Here is a 17977-nt window from a genome sequence, read left to right as displayed (position 1 = left end):
TTAACAACTTACAATCAACATTGCAAGTAAAATGTAAAAAACAGAAATATGGCAAAAAAATCAAGGAAAAACAAAGATTAATACATACTTTTCGATGAAGAAACAGAGATTGCTTCTTCTAATGGAACATCTCGCCCAGGCCTTTTACGATACATTAATCTCTCACTTCGACCTAAAATAAATAAAAATTAATTAAATAATTAATAAAATGAAAAAATAGGGTTTGATAAAATTCAAAAAATGTAAACTTACGAATAGGTATGGCTTTCTTTTTCCATTTTGAAATCGTATTCTTTTTACCCATCATTTAATCCTTCAATCGGAATAACAGTTAGGGTTTACAAAAATGTAGGATTCAGACTGCAGAAAAACGAAAAATGAAGACGGTGATCGGAAAAGAAGACGGTGATCGGAGAAAAGAAGACGGTGATTGGGAAAATATGAGAGAGGAGAACGAAGAAGGTGGTTGGGAAAATAGAAATCTGAGAGGAGAACGAAGAACGAAGAAGGTAATTCATATGACAGAAATATCCTTAAAAGGTAGCGCGCATCATCAATCTGAGCCGCTAAAAATATTTGATCGGACGGATGAAAATTAGTCCCCTGGACTTTTTTTAAATGATGTTCTGTAATTATCTTTTCTCATATAGGAGATATTTATATATGAGATTTTATAATCAAGATGATTTAATAATACAGTACATGTCAATGCTTTGCTAAGCGATTTTATAAATGTTCCCGTTACCTTTTTATTTTTATTTTTTTTTCCCTTTTTTCCAAAAGTTGACTTTTATTAATATAAACACCACCTCAACAGACATTGGGTAGAAAAATGTTACAGGCTATACATCCAAAACATGCACCATATGACATTACATGTGATTAAAATTCGACCAGTCTTCCCATTTAATCTAGCCTTTCCTCGATCTAGCTTTATACCATAAGAATCTTGAATTAATGTTTTAACTTCCTGGAACACTTTTTCTTCGTTGATCTTTGTCTTCTCAAAGAGTTTCTTGTTTCTAGCCTTTCAAAGACACCACAAGACACAAATATAATCCCTTTAAAAGCCTTCTTAATTAGCCACTCTCCCGGACCAACATGTCTATATATAGAGATAACGGAATGGAGAATATATATGGGAGATACCTTTGCACCATGTACTATTCTTTGCCAAATGCCAATCTCCAGCTCACATGATGAACACGTTATATAAATCATTATACATGTGTGGTCATTGGTTAAAAATTTAGAATGTTTGATCAACTTCTAAAATACAAGTATGCGTGGGGATCTCAATCTACGAAGTGATAGAGACTTAGAGAGTTCGATTTCAAATTTTACGTGTAGGTATTATCAAACGCAGTAAACGTTATGTGTTCAGTAAGAACTTTAGGATGACAAAGACTAGTTCTATCTAAATTTAAGAAAAAATGCCCATTCATAAACGTGCCTCCACGTACGTTTCATTTTTAAACTAATATCGGTGGTTGTGATGTCAGCAATGCAGGTGAAACGATTTTTTTTTTTTTTAAACAGCAGAAATATAAATATATATATAAATGGCAAAGCTCAAGATGAGCTAGCCAAAAAGATTACATCACAAGATGGGGATTTAAGAGTCACTCTTCCCCTCTAATGTTTATCTTACAATTACTAATTAATAAACCAATGGAAGGAATAATAAACAATACAATCAAAAATCTCGCCATCCCTATTCTTTGTAGGCTCGAAGATGTAATTGTTATGAAACCTCCAAAGAGTCCACCAAGCGGTACAGGTGATCGAAATAATTAGTTCTTTATGCATTGACTTTTGTTTAAAAAATTTTAAAATGAAATTGGGATTTCTATGATTTATATGTACATGTAATAATGTAGTATGATAGAAAACGATTATCTTTCTGTGAAATCAAAACCAGGTCATAAGTTTCAATATATATATATATATATATATATAGTTGACGACAATAGGGTTCTTGCTGTTATGGAAGTTGTGGCTATACTTTCAACAATATTGTTGATCATTGTGATGGTGAAGGCTTCACGTGCATCAAGTTTTCCAAAAACACCAATTATGATGGGATCTTCATCATCATCTTTGTCTTCTAACACATGGAAATATGATGTGTTTCTTAGCTTTAGAGGAGAAGATACTCGCAAGACTTTTGTAGACCATCTCTACTCTACTCTTGTGCAACACTCGGTATATGCTTACAAAGATGATGAAACACTTCCTCGAGGTGATACTATCGGTCCATCTCTCTTGAAGGCTATCCAAGAATCTCAAATTGCCCTCATCATATTCTCCCAGAACTATGCCGAGTCTTCTTGGTGTTTGGATGAACTTGCATACATTGTCAAATGCAAGGAGGAGAAAGGCCAAATCATTATGCCTATATTTTATGACGTGAATCCCTCTGACGTAAGAAAACAAACAGGGCACTTTGGCAATGCTTTTTCCAAACATAATAAGTCAGCTAAATTTGAAACATGGAGAAAAGCGCTATTGGATGCAAGTAACATTGCAGGATGGGAACCCAAACACATTGCCAACGGGTACAATTTTTTCGCCTCATTTATGGGACAATTTTTTTATTTTGTTTATATAGATATGAGTATATGTTCATCATCCACATATATGTTTCCAATGTGTAGGCATGAAGCAGTTGGCATCAAAATAATCGTTAGTACTGTTCTAGATAAATTGTTATATGTAAATTCAGATGTTGATGAAAACCTTGTTAAAATGGGGCCTCGCGTTAAATATATTGAATCACAACTTCAAATTGGGTCACGTGGTGTGCGAATGATTGGGATATGGGGAGTAGGGGGTGGTGGTAAGACCAATCTTGCCTTTTCTGTTTATATGAAAATCCGTGGCTATTTTCAAGGTCATTGCTTTATTGGTAATATTCGTGAAGAATCAGCAAAACATGGCTTACAAAAACAACAAGAAAAAGTTATATCAATAGTTATGAAAACACAAGTGTCAGTGGCGAGTGTTCAAGAAGGAAATTACAAAATTAAAAGTATGTTACATCGTAGGAATGTGTTGATTGTTCTTGACGATGTTGATGACGTTAAGCAATTAGAGGCATTAGCAGGATCACATGATTGGTTTGGTGGGGGGAGTAGAATAATAATCACAACTAGAGATAAGCATTTACTAATAACTCACATGGTAGATGAGATGTATCCTATGAGTTTATTATCAGATGACGAGGCTATCCGGCTCTTGAACAAAGATGAATATCAGGAGAAAAAATTCGTAAAAGTCTATGAAGAACCTTCCCGTGTGGTTTATGATGTTAGTTGGTCCTTGTGGGCAGTACCTCTGTTAATATACGTTTGTTGTTATGGTATGACGCCTGCTCATATACCTATATTTATATTCTTTTCGTTTCTTATGCACTTAAAATTTCAAGCCGAATTTTCTAAGCCCTCCATGTCATAATTTCTTGGATCCGTTTTTGGCTTCTCGATCATTAAATGTTAATGTAAATTTATCAATACCTTTAATCTTGTAATGATGTATAAAAGTTCATGTAAGCATGAATGAGTAAACTTGCTTATCTGGTTAACACTTGCAATCCCTTTTATTCATACAATTTACAGACTAATTCGGCTCAACGTGTGGAGACTTATTCCACTCAACCATCGGATGATGTGATATTAGAGATCCAAAACCAAAACATCCACGAAACTTCTCAAATGGATGTCATTGACCATATTGAGTACACATATATTCCAGGTCTACATCACTAGTTTATATACTTTATAATTAGAATATTTTCAAAATCCAAATCCACCAATGTATTGAAATTGAGCATTTCCCCATCGAAATCTACCAATATAGTTTCTTGAATGCCTAGAATTGGCACTTTCACCCATTTTTCTTTATGAAGTGCTTGCACCCCTCGACCAATATTAAGAGACATATGATTTATTTAATAGTTAACTAATGATTTCTGGAATTCCTTTTTGCAACCTTTCATTATCGTAGCCCAACGTATTCCCAAAAGAAATTTATATATACATCTAACACTCCAATTGATAGTTGTTATCCTATTCATTATGGATGTTTTGGAATTCCTTTCGCATGTAATTTCTTGTAGTTGGTTTATGGATGTTACACATAGTAGTCAATCTAGTATGCATGATCATCATTTCATATTTATATTATAATCAGGTGACGGCCTTTTACCGAAAAAAATAACACTCCACTTGATAACATGTTTCATTAATAAATTGGAATTTGAACGATTACCATTTCAAAACTTTAAGCATGAGAACCAGTTATCAATTACTACAACTGATTTGTTAGCTAACTTTATTTGCATTTCAAATTCGTTATACATGTGTTGATTAAGATTTACAACGCAAATGTTAAAATAGCTTTATTCTACAACATATAGTGTAATAGAATGAATGATGAGTTAATACTTAAGGCATTTTCTAACATATCCCCAAGGCTATGCTTTTTTCATATATAGGAAAAAGAAAAGAAGAAAAGAAGAAGATGCCCTTATGGCCAAAATGCGATAAAATGTTATCTGACGGTTGAAAGCTACTTTAAGAGTTCTGTATACTGTATGTACAAGGATACATACCCAATAGTTCCAAACGGGTGCAAAAATAGTTTTCAAGAAGCCAGAGATAAGAACAGGAAAAAAAAAAGAAAAAAAAGAAGTAAATGAAGAAATGATTAAACCAGATGGTTTTATACAAAAGATGAAATGTAATAATAAAATGAGATCTATAAAAAGACAAGCGGGTATAGTGTATCATTGATATAACACCAAGGTAAATCTATCTCTAATCTACAAACCATAAGAAGATTCGTTGTATGTCCAACATAATACACGACTGGTATCTCCTTATTCTTCAACTGTAGAATGAAAAAAGATGATATTCTTTAGATAAACGAGACAACAAGTGCATCACTATAAATAAGACACGGAGTAAATTACAAAATCGTCCCATGCTTTTCTAAGTTTGCATTAATCACAGAGCAAAAATAGCAATAGGCATCCTTGTGGTGGCGATTTTCATCCCCAACACATACTTTACCCTAACTGAAAGGACATGTTTAAGATGAAAAAGGCCACAACTCCACAATGATACCTAATGATATTTTCGCACACAAGGGATGTTACGTGCAATGTCAGATGAGCACAAGGACGATTTTGAGATTTAATCTGAATAACATGATTGTAGCACCAGAAACTCACAATCTCACAATTTGTACATATGTGTATGGCATACACCAAAAATAGTAATTAACATACAATTGTCACTACATCAATAGATTAAAGCGAAGAATAAACTCACTTAGAATGAAGTATAACTCAGACCCAATAACCTATCAATGTGTCATAACGAGCTCCTCTATGCTTGGACTTCAGGTCAAATGCAACTATGATGGTGATTAAGTTAATAACAAAATGCGATTAATACATGCACGCAACATGTAAAAGCATGGTTACCGACACAATTTGGGTTATGGTAATATGGGACATAGCATTGCCACGATGAAGGTAAATCATTACAGTTACTTTCATGCACTCAATGTTATCACAAAAACTTTCGATAATTTTTAATCACCAGATTTTACAAAAGAGATTGACTTTAGCAAGACAAAGAGCAATCTAACAAAGGTAATATAGCATCCCAAAAAAGGAATTATTCCAAAATGACACCACATTGCCAATGAAAATTAACTGAATATAACAGAGTAAACAGTAGCTCCTTGATTTTTTTATAAATAAGAGTAAATTAGTTGAGGTGCAAATTACCAATGCAAATTATGATATTTTATTATATAGGTTTAAGTATTTGAGGATGCATGCAACTTGTACACTTCTCCTATTGTGTGAAAAAAAACTTTCATCTGGTTCATTGTATGTAAATAACTTGCAAAATTGAACAAATCGTGTAAGAAATCGGGCGGATGACGTGGCATCATTTGGCATGTGAGACATGGCACATTGAGTGACCCCCACATCAGCATTTAGCCCGTTGCTTAGACGATTCGTTCAATTTTGCAAGTCATTTACATACAATGAACCGGATGAATTTTTTTCCACACAATAGGAAAAGTGTACAAATTACATACATCCCCAGATACTTAACCCTGTTATATAATATCAAATATTAAATTAAACAAAATAAGAGACTTGGTTCAATGCGCTTAAGTATCAAAGGCTAGGGCCCAACATATGTTGTAACTATTAACTGTCTGAAGTATGACAGTGAAAGGTTTCTTTCACTGCTTATGCCAGTGAACATGCAACTTTCAAATACGAGATAAACCAGGGTTGATACTTCTTAATCACAAAACAAACTGAAGAAACATGAAAGAACATATAAAGAGTAAATTGAATAAAAGAACATCCCATCGTGTATTAAATAGATTTAGTAGAAGAATCCCAAAACAAATGTAATGCTCAAACTTAACTATTTCCTAACAACTAATAAATTAGGTTAGAAGTGGATAAGGTGCAATTCATGCAAATAATGCTTACATTAATTACTCATACATATAACAGTAAGTAAAGGATATGGACAATTAAGGTTAACTCTTTCCCTTCTTCAAAAAAGTCAATGAGTAGCTATATAAGCTACGACTTTTTCAATCAAAAATCAGCTACTTGAAGGGAAAAGTGAGAATATTATATAGTCATATGCAAGTATGTCACCTATCCCAATAGTACATTGATGCCCATAACTCACTGAAATCTACTCGCTTATATATCAGCATATAATACAATTTCAGTAAAATTTATAGCAAAAAAAAAAAGAAACATAAACTTAGCCATATACATATATAAATGCATTGAATGGCCTCTATGTATATACTATACTAAATCTCAGGGTTAATGATACTAAATATTAGGGTTGATGCACGGAGGGTCACTATACTCTTCTAAAATATGCAATTGGATCACTTTAACCTAATTTTTGTATATCAACATAACTTTAATACTAGTATATCAATGCCTTCAATATATCTACTTAAGTTTTGAACATAACTCATTTAAGTCACCTGATTGGCTTGCAATTTAATATTAGCCAGTAAACCAATCTTTTCAATTCCACTTCGCTTACTTTTAATTCCAGCTTACCTCCACGCTAACTCCAGCTCAGATTTTTAATTTGACTTTTAATAAACACTTTTTTCATTATAATTTAAATTCTAAAACACAAAATTATCACACATCCCCCTCTTTGATTCTCCTATTACCGACTTCTTAAAATCCAACCCACATTTGCTTCTAAATCTATTTTGTGCTTCGTTTAATGTCCATTTCTACTAAAACTAAAAAGTCGTTTCTTTACACATTCCACTTGTAGGGATGTGTATATAAATTAAATTACAATAATTCTTTTTTCCATAAGTTTCAATTCTGATTTTTTCACAAAGAAACAATAGAAAATTCACTACTTCTTATTCTCTTCTTTATCACCACCAAGAATACCACTTAGTGTCATCACAAAAAAGACCTAACACCAATCACCACCAAAAAAAACATTTTGGTCAAACTGTAACAAATAACATACATCACATATACAAACAACCACACAAGAGATCTCGAGAAGAAGAAAACACCCACAAAGATCTAGGTAGTCACTCGATGGCAGAGGAGGAAGCTGGTGGCGGAGAGTCAAGTCAAGTGTTGGATATGATGGTGGTAAATCAAGTCAAGTGGATGTAGGATTGATTAATAGAGTGTAAATTTAGATGGCTTTGATAATTCATATTAGAGAGAATCAAACTGTAGATAAAAGAATGACTATATTTATTTCTTTAGTAATTTAAGTTTAATTTATCTTTTGAACATTTTATTGTAGTGCTCTATAAACAATTTGTAACCAGCTAACCTGATGAGATGGGGTGAATGATCAGTTTAGCAGGTTTTCCAAAATAAAGTTATGTTGCTATGAAAAAAATTAAATTGTGTGGCCCAATCGAATATTTTGAAAGAGTACAATGACTCTGTAATGCATTAACCTAAATATTATTACTTTAAAGATCTAACTAGCATAATATTTGTTTTCCATATCTATATATCATAGTACTAGATGATTGCCCGCGCGATACAGCGGTACCATTTAAAAAACGATAGTTAAGTATGGTGATGATGGATACGAAAGGCGATGGTCGGGATGTCGGTGATGATGGACACTGTCACACTGGAAAGTGATAGTATGAAAGAAAGGGAGACAAAGAAGTGGTGTGAAGTGAACGTGTGTTACTTATTTTAGGGTTAGGGGTAATATAGGAATATTATAAAAAGTGCTTAAAGTCTTAAACTCTATTCTCTTTATAAAGGTTAAAAGATATAGATATCTAAGTGTCAAAGTCACTTAACTAGTTTCCAAAGAAAATGACACTGCCTTCTATTTGCACTTGGAAGGAAATCATTATGTAAACATTATTTTCAAAGAAATAACTTTGTATCTTGATATATGATAGATTGTTTTATGTTAAAAAATTATCATTATGTTAAAAACATCGATAATAATACCTCGGCCGAACAGAGGTTCTAGAAGAGAATAAAGATACCAAATAAATAATTGTAAATGAAGATTATTACCTATTGCTATAAACAGCTGGTTTTCTTTACAGACTATATTCTTAAAAGAAGAATAGAAAGATTGACAACCAACTGCAAAACTGCAAAAGAAAGATGATATTAAACTTCTTGCATCAAAAAGATATAAGAAAAGATCAGACACAAAAACTTTTGCACTTATTTTCTGTTTGAGATGTGGAAAATAACGTCAGACATGGTGGATTGATTACTGGAAATGAACATACTCAAGGAAACTTACCTAAGGAATTGGATGAGACATTACTTAAGAAATCAAAGACCTGAAAAGCTGAGAATCTGAAAGATATGTATATTTAGATCTACATTTACTGATACTGCATATTGGTTATTTAATCTTAAACTGAATCCTGATTACCTAGTGGTTGTTGTCATTACTTAATTTGTATTGTAGAAGTACTCTGTATTTAATATGAACATGCCGTAAATGATATATATTTGCTTCAAAGATAATACACACATATTCAGATAAAGATGCATACTGGGTTGAGCTATTATTCATCAATATAGAAAACTTACGAACTATAAGAGCCTTACTCATAGTACTAGTTTTCTTATTAGTGTTTACTCTCATATCTAAGAAATTATTTCTTCCTTCTCGTAAATGGAAAGGAATTGAAATTTATGAATTGCTAGTAATCCCCCCACTCCATAGTAACTAAAACTGGTTCATTACACCAAATTTAAGAAGAAACACAAATACATGAGTATGATACTTCACAATTGTTAAACCACACTAATCCCCGTAAAAGAGAAACAAGTCTTCAAAAATCAAATGACACAGTTTAGCAGAATATAAGATGGACAAAAGTGAAACAATCAGGAAGCAATTTTGAAGGTATTTATGTGTTTATTTACTAGTGCCACGAACCTCAAACATATTATAACTGGGGAAGAGAGAGTGTCCATGAAATTCTGTGTTTGCAACTATATCCTAATCTAACAATTACATTTAATTTCTTTTTCGTATTAGGTATCCCTCAAATATGCACACATATTTCACTGGTTTTATTAAAAAGAGCAGTAGTCGAACCAATTAAGCAAAACCACCCATTCAAGATGACAAAACTATAAAGTAAACGGTGCAGAACAACCAGGCATAATGAAGCTTTCATCATACAAACTGGAATACGAAAAGAAAAAAAAATGTGCTAATAGCAATGACATATTCTGTGAATTGCTCAACCATCAAAACGAGCTGAAAATTAAAAATAAGATAAAAATTGCTAGATAATACCCCATTCACAAATTATGTGCTCTACAATCTGAAACAAATCAAGGTGACTATACCAAAACAACTAAACAAGTATCCTCGTTATCACTGAATAGTTGGGGGCATCCTAGTAAGTAGTAACAAACAAATATTATTTAGGAACAACAAGAAGGTGAACAATTTGTGGTGGAAAAAACTCAAAAGATTAACATCACCATTAATACCCTTCTAACTGCTGAAATCAGTTCTAGCATGCAACAAATTTAAAATGTTGCTCTATAGATAATTAGATACCATACAATTTGATAACTAGAGGATCTAAATAATAAAGCCTGATCCACAAAAACCCAAAAAACAAAGCAAGATCACAAAATTTCCGCAGGTCCTTGTTTGTTAAAATACAAAGTCTTGTACTTATGTGTTAGGAATGTTTAACTTTGTAAAGGTCCCGTTTCTAACAAATTTGATAAAGGGGACTCCTAAATAAAAAGCCCCCATGTTTGCATCTCAGCACAAAAGAGCATCAAAAGGTACTTTTATATGATGTGTGCACTAAGGTGTACTTGATATGATGCAGATGCTTTAAAAGTAAGTTCTCAATATTGACACATTTTTAACAGCTTTTTCATAACCTCAAATAGAATCTTGGTCTCCTTTTTTTGGTAATTCTCGTTTCCCGCCTAAGGCCGCTAACCGACGAGGCCCAAGTCCATCACCGCACAAACTTGAACTGAGTAAAGCTCCCCGAAAGACATTGGCAACGTTTGTCATTTTTTCTTATGCACTGATCAAAGTTACACATTAAACCTCTAAGTGAACAAACTCTAATTGAATGTTGATAAACACTTTGACAAAACTTGTTTGTTTCCGTAAGCAAATCATGAATATGAAATAGTTCATTTAAAACACATGAGCCATGGTGGCACACATACAGCAAAGGGCACATACAATTGGGAAAAAATACTTCACTTACAATTTATACTAACCTGTCTTTAGCCAAGACCATCTTGTCTACCTTGACCACCACTTCCCGAGTTTGAATTCACTGAGTTATTGTCACCATTATCCCCTGCTCCACTATTGCTCGTCTCAGCTGACGCACCAAACCCACTAAAAAGCCAAGGAAAATTTATACCAAAGCTCCTCTCCATACTACCCGGGCTATCAGAATTCCCCCGAGACTCATCACTACTACCAGACCCCACCACATTCCTCCTCCCACCACCACCAACTTCCCGATCCCTATTCTCGTATTCCACATCATCAGTAGGCAACTCAAACCGACAAACGGGACAAGAATTATGCAACTCCAACCACGGCAAAATACACTCATTATGATAAACATGTTTACACGGCAACTGTTTCGCTACTTCACTTAACTCAAAACTCTCTTTACAAACAGCACAATCAGCACAATCGGATTCCAACAACTCCTTACTAATCTCAACATTAGGTAAACCGGAAACCACTTCTTTCGAAGCAGGCGGTGTCCCGTACCTATTCGGATCATTTTCCGCTAACTGTTGAATCAATTGTTCTAACCCTGGTCCAACAAAATAATCCCCTAAATTCGACCGAACTCGAAACCCGGACCCACTATCATTATCACTATCACCATCATTATCATTTTCATTATCATTATTAGCATTTTCAATAACAAACTGAATATCGGCACCGCCAGCACGTAAAGTAGCTAAATAGTTTTGAAGAAATGCAAAAGGATTAAACTCACCAGAATTAGGGTTTTGGAATGATTCTGATCCTCCGAATAAAGCGGATAAATCGGGATCTTCGAAGGCGAGAAAGGGGTTAGGGTTAGGGTTTGGTGGTTCGAATTCTTCAAGGAAACCGCCATTGCAATCGGGGCAAAAGAGTTGGGGTGACGGTGTGATTGAGACGGTGTGGTTGCACTGGTAACAGAAGTAGAGTTTTGGCGGTGGTCCGGCGGTGGTTGTGGTGGTGGGGGGATAGATTACTTGAGACATTGTTGGTTGAAGAAATGGGGAGTTTGGTGGAGAAAAGAGAGTGGCGCGTTGACTTTAATAAATGGCGCGTTGTTGACCAAAGTGCTCGAGCACCTCGATTTAGGCTTAGAGGAGTGGATTACCACAATTCAATCGGGCCAAAGATAAATTCATCGTTTTACACAAGAAAAAACGTACCATTTTCAAATAAGTATTTACCAGTTATAAATGTATACGAGTATAATTTATAGTGTGACTATTCATACGTGTGTAATTGTGTAACCTATATCTCATTTATGTTTCTAGAATTATTAAGTCTTATAAATAGTGATCATATATCACTGTTAGAGATATCTCAATAATACAAGAACTCCTTTACTATCTATACTTGCTTTATGTTTAATCTCTAATTAGTCATTGTTATCAGCACGACTTGCTATTCGAGTAAGATTATACTATCAAAAAGATATAACATATAGTTTAATTTATCATTATTCCTTAATCTTTCATACATAATCCAAATTGTAATTCATACAATATTAGGTTGCGTTAGAAAGTCATATTTGATTTTATTTTATTCTACTAATATAATCTATATTATACTCCATACAAGCTTGGGTTGAACTTTAACATGTTTGCTATAACCTATGTTATCAATTTCGGTGGTATACCAGATTTCGGATGGTTGACACAATTTCGGTTTCATATACCGGTTTCGTTTTCGTTTCTAGGAAAACCGGTGGTATTGACCGAAATTTGACCTTTTCTATTTCGGTATTTTTTGTGGTTTTACCGTTTTTTTTTTGGCCTAATTTAATAACATTCAGGTTCCTTTTTTCTTTTTTATGGCCCATTATCAATTAAACATGTTTGCTGCTCAGTGTTTTGTAATCTGCAGTTCTGCTTTTCTATTTCATGTAGACATTCTGTTTTCTGCTTTCAGGATTCTGCTTTTTCGTTTCATGTAGACATTCTATTTTCTGTTTTCTGCTTTCAGAATTCTGTTTTCAGTTTTCTGTTTTCTGCTTTCAGAAATCTGTTTTCAGTTTTCTGCTTTCAGAATTCTGTATTTTGTTTTCTGCTTTCTGAAGTCTGTATTTCAGTAATTTGAATTTTGTATTCTGTTTACAGCAATCTATTTTCTGTTTCAGTGCTTCAGCACTTCCAGGTTTCATCTTTTCTTATTATTTATGTATATACATCTATATATATAATTATATATAATATAATATTAATATTTTTAATTACCGGAATACCACCGAAATACCATCCGAAATACCGAAATTTCGTATACCAGTCCTTGAACGAAACACCAAAATACCAGTTCTTAACTACTTAGGCTATAATGGTGTCAGCTTGGTTTTTTTGTTTTCAAGATTTTGACAAGTTTTCTTCATAACAAATGTTAAATACATTGTAGGACCCGTTTGTTATTAAAAATTTAATGATTTGATATTCGGTATTTAATATTTTTAAATTGGGATAATGATACAAGTATATAGCCGACTTTTCATCTTTTTCGTTCCTAATGTATTTTCAATATAGCATGTAAAGTTAGTTGTAAGTCAACGTCGTTGTTTCAATTTATTTGTTCCCTGTATTTATTCATAGCTTTATGTTTGATTCAAACTTTACTCCTATTCTTTTCAATAAATAATTAACTATGTGAAGCAAATCTGCAATGATATATTATATATTAATATATTATTTATGGGAAATGATAAAACAACCTAATATATATGCCTACACATAAGCCTAATTATATGGTGTTTACACTTGTCACTCCCTACTCCATTTAATAATTAATGTTAAAAAGTAGTTCTCTCTTAATATATTTCCTTTTTTACCCTTCATATATATAATACAAGTAGTTATCTTTTTAAGAACTTGTAAAACTTCTACATGCATAATCATTTAGCTTATCTTTTGCTATGTTTATACATTTCATCAAGTAGTTATGTTTTTCTTGTGAATTGGCAATTAGTGCAAGTTCGTAAAAGTTGGCACATAAGTGATCACTTTTTTTTTAATTTGCTCACCACTCTTCAAATCTTCAAAAAATTTCTCACAAAGTAGGGACTATGTTTCACGTCTTTCCTCCATCGAGACAAAAATATAAGATGGAGAAATTTCTTGAACTTTTTTCTCAATCAATACTTTCACCATATGCTTACAAACAATTCCTTGAAATTCAAACACATGACAAGAACATTGGATATCACATTCAAGTGCATCATAACTTACAGAATATACAACCTTTTTTTTACCCTCATGTTTTCTTTCTAACAATATTTATGACATGATATATGGATAATGTACCATCAGTTTTAATCAAATAGTGATCAAAACAACACACCTCGCAATTCATCTTGAAACAACTTAAAAACTCATTGGTGTAAGATTGATGAAACTGTCTTTTAATATTAAGTCGACTTATCAATCGATACGAAGAGTTCATAGACTCATGATCATCCCTCGTTTCTGTCTCCGCTTTGTTCTTTAATGCGTTATCATATTGCTCAACAAATTGCCGCAAAGATGTTTTTGAATTAACATAACCATCAACAAAAAAGCATTCATTCCTATACTTCTTTGAGTCGTAGACATACCTGCCGAAACCACTTAGTTACATATATATAGACACCCAACGCTTTCAGTCATTAAACAAAGAGCCATAGTTGTCAAAAGCGAAGGTGATCTCAAAGCGCAAAGGTCCCAAATGATGCGAAGGCGAGAGGCGCAAAAAAAGCGTACGCCCGAAGAAAAAAAGGCGCACTAAGTATAAAAATTATAAATTTTTATATATAATGAAAAATAATAATAAAAGAAATCAAATATTATTAACAAAACCAAAAAATTTATGATATAAATAATAAATCTTTAAACCAAGTTGCTCATAACCAAATCATTCAAACCCGAGTTAGCTTTTTACTACATTTTGAAATTGTATGACTATTAATAAACTATTAATAAAAAACACGACAATGAAACATTTTTTAATAAATTATATTAATATATTATAATTTTTAAAATGCAATAATAATAATAATATTTTTACTAGAAAAAATAAAATTAAAGTTTAAGAATAATAATAATATCTAGTAATGCTAATATTGTCCTATTTGTTAATACTGTGAAATAAAAATACAAATAACAAAAAAAAAGGAATAAAGATGCTTTTTTTTGTCCTCTATTCCTGTTTAACTTTTATCTACATCTACACTTTCTCTTTATCTATTCTTTTGTCTACTCTGTGTTTTCTCTCTCTCCTTTATTCTCTTTATCTTCTTCAAACTTTTTTCTTCCCGACTTGCTTAATGACGACCGGAAAAATCAGATCTAGCAATTATTTGGTCGGATTCTGATTGATCTGGTTAAATCTTGACAGATTAGACCTTTTGTGGCCGCCGTTGACCGATGTTGACCTCCGTTGACCGCCTTCTTTCATGATCGACTTGGCCTTGGGTTTCAGGCGGCCTAGGTGGGCCTCGCCGTCGCATTGCGCCTAGGCGCATCAGGCGAGCTCTTTTGACAACTATGCAAAGAGCACAACCACTCGTTTTTTTGAAGATTGTAATCTTGAATCATTTTTAACCCGCCATCATCAAACTCTTGAGCATCTAGAGACTCATATCCGTGGATTTCTATGGTTTTCTTAATTTCTTTATATTGCTTTAAGCCACCTAATTTTTTAGGGACTTTCTTTATAATATGCCAAAGACACATGCCACTACTCTTTGCATCGATCAACAATGGTCTATTATTATTGCTTTCGGTGGACATCCATGCATACATTCTAGTCATGACTTGAATAACCATTCATACGTTAATTTATCCTCCCGTGCTAGTAAACCACACTCGAATAATATAGAGTGTCCATGGTGATTCTTGAAACGGTCGTAACTTTTTTTTTATATACATACATAAAACATTTGTTAGCTATTTTCATTTTGAAACTCCACTACTATTTATTCTTAAACTTGCTAAAAGACATGTTGCCTTGTGACAAGTATCACCTTTGTTATCTAAACACAAGACCTTATTCAATATTACACAAGATATAAAATACCAAACTAGTCATGACTTTAGAGTTTTGACTAGAAGCTCTAAATGAACTCTTACTTCGGCGTGTATACCCTTCTGCCATAAACGCCAGGACCTTTAAGTAATATATATATATATAATATATATATAACGTGTAAAACACAAGACTATGACCACTAACAACCATTAAGGGTTTTGATCAACAAGTTATGACAACAGAAAGATTTTACTCTAAATCTCCCAAGACTGTGACCACTAATGTAAAATCCGAACTTTTATTTAACGGTTGACTTCAATCATTAAATCAACACTATGTGTTCGTTAAGTCGTTAGGAGATTTAATGCTTATATGTGACCAATGTGTTATATGTGTAAGGCTTTAGTGCCTTACTAATGTATATGTTAATGTGTTGAAGATGCCAAAGATGTTAAGATGTGTTTATGTGTGAGTAAGTATTCCCATTAAGTCATTTAAGGCTTAAGTATAGAGACATGAAGTGTATGGACTTAAGTGTAAGCTTTGAAAAGTTGGGTCCAGGTTTAGGGGTCAATTAGATTAACCTAATTGACATAATCCCAGCTCCTATTTCCCTATTTTCCACTCAAACCATCCCCTCCTTCCCATATGATTCCTTTGTGAATATCCTTCAAATGTGTTGATTTAGGTGTGTTTGATCAAGCATTTTGCGTCCTTTTTGTAATCTCCAGGTTTTAGAGGTATAATAACATTGATTTTACTGATATAAAAATTGAAGTCCCGTTTCCAATTTACAAAATCATCTACGTTTCCATTTACATTTTCATCACAACTTTTCATGCTACTATAAAGTTGATGTGCCTTGGTCGGTCCTATATTGCATACTGATGCATTGTATACAAATAGTTGTTCCGCATATTTGAGCTACTTATTTTGCTATGATAAGTGTCTGTGCAGAACCATGAGATGGTTGTGTATATCTTGGAAATCAACGAGCCTGAAATACCCTGTTTCACCTATGGCATAAAATCTCACCATAGCCCTGCATCTTGTACGTTCTAATATTGCTTTTTCGGATTGGCTTTCCACGATTTTCTAGTGTGTCCACTTTCATTTTTGGTGGTGTTCCAACTCTGTTACATATATACCACTACTAATATATCCTCCCACGTGAAGGCTTTTTATTATTAGACTTTCTAAATCAAATCTTGCCCTATATGCATATTTTTTTTATACATGGATCTACCATAGATAAACATGGAACCAAACATGGATAAAGTAAAATAGATAAACGTCTACATGATCACATCGATCCAAACAAGTTTTGAGCCTACTAGCCTACCATTATTAAAGGAATAACAAAGTCTGAAAAGATGAAAGACATTGTTTACCAACCGAAAGTAAAATAAAAGAGTAGATCTAGGTTGATGATGAAGATCGGAAGGTGTTAGAAGCTCCAAAACCTCCTTGGTGTCTGCAAAGTCGACCTAGGGTTTGTTGTGGGCGGCTAGGCTGCTAAATCGGCTTTCCAATAGGGTTTTGAGGGTTGCTTCAACTTAAATTGGGTGAAAAGTCGGTTTGCTGAACTAGGCTTCCGAGCGGCACTGAGAGCTCCTGCTGCTTCTCGTATCACTTTGTTTGGCTCCCGAATCACCTCCTTGTCTCTTGTAACTTCATAGGCCTTCATCTTGAGTCACTTGATGTCATTTACCCTCACTCCCATTGTAACACCCGTCGTTTAAAAATATGGATTTCCAAAAACTTTCGCCTAATGGCGTTAAAAGAAAGCGGAATTAAACCTTAAAAGTCCAAACCAACAAAATCTGTTTGGTTTATTCATAAAATGGTGTTACTAGCCATATCATCAAAACAAGTCTAAATGGAAATCCATTGGTTGCCCAACATTAAACAACTGACATTATAGTAAATACAAATCATAAATATCTAAACATAAAGGAATGTCTAATGCGAGCAGCCACTATGGGTAAACTACAGCCAACTTCAAGATCATCTACCCATGCCTCACATCTTCTCACATCTACCTGCTCACTATTGTTGGACCTGAGGGCACAACACATTTTAAAAGAGCAAGTGTTAGCTAACGAATTAGCTAAGTAAGATAACACATAGTTTAAAAAACGTTTGTCCATTTAAAACATTATATA

The 17977-nt window shown here is 33.3% G+C and overlaps 2 protein-coding genes across 5 annotated transcripts; one reads left to right on the top strand and one right to left on the bottom strand.

Moving 5' to 3' along the window:
* Positions 1–377: 377 nt before the first annotated feature.
* On the top strand, positions 378–3767 carry LOC122586816 (disease resistance protein Roq1-like). Its single transcript, XM_043758810.1, has 4 exons — positions 378–509; positions 2041–2558; positions 2658–3309; positions 3618–3767. Exons 1-4 carry the CDS (start codon positions 378–380, stop codon positions 3765–3767), a joined length of 1452 nt encoding a protein of 483 aa, XP_043614745.1.
* Positions 3768–4696: 929 nt separating this feature from the next.
* On the bottom strand, positions 4697–11902 carry LOC122585376 (E3 ubiquitin-protein ligase RING1-like). 4 transcript variants are annotated; one of them, XR_006321695.1, is made up of 3 exons: positions 10814–11902; positions 8600–8679; positions 4697–4890 (listed from the first exon to the last, which is right to left on the bottom strand). XR_006321695.1 is itself a non-coding variant. In XM_043757512.1 (2 exons), the coding sequence occupies exon 1, from the start codon at positions 11810–11812 to the stop codon at positions 10820–10822; it is 993 nt and encodes a 330-aa protein (XP_043613447.1). In that variant the 5' UTR covers positions 11813–11902; the 3' UTR covers positions 4697–4890; positions 10801–10819. The 4 variants fall into 4 exon arrangements, 2 of the variants coding, with proteins under 2 accessions (XP_043613447.1, XP_043613446.1); XR_006321696.1 differs by lacking the exon at positions 8600–8679 and adding an exon at positions 5334–5418; XM_043757512.1 differs by lacking the exon at positions 8600–8679 and having other exon boundaries at positions 10801–11902.
* Between the last annotated feature and the right edge of the window lie 6075 nt (positions 11903–17977).

This window comes from Erigeron canadensis, chromosome 1 (assembly GCF_010389155.1).
Source record: "Erigeron canadensis isolate Cc75 chromosome 1, C_canadensis_v1, whole genome shotgun sequence".
Classification (NCBI taxonomy): Eukaryota; Viridiplantae; Streptophyta; class Magnoliopsida; order Asterales; family Asteraceae; genus Erigeron; species Erigeron canadensis.
This window is presented reverse-complemented; position numbering and strand designations above follow the sequence as displayed.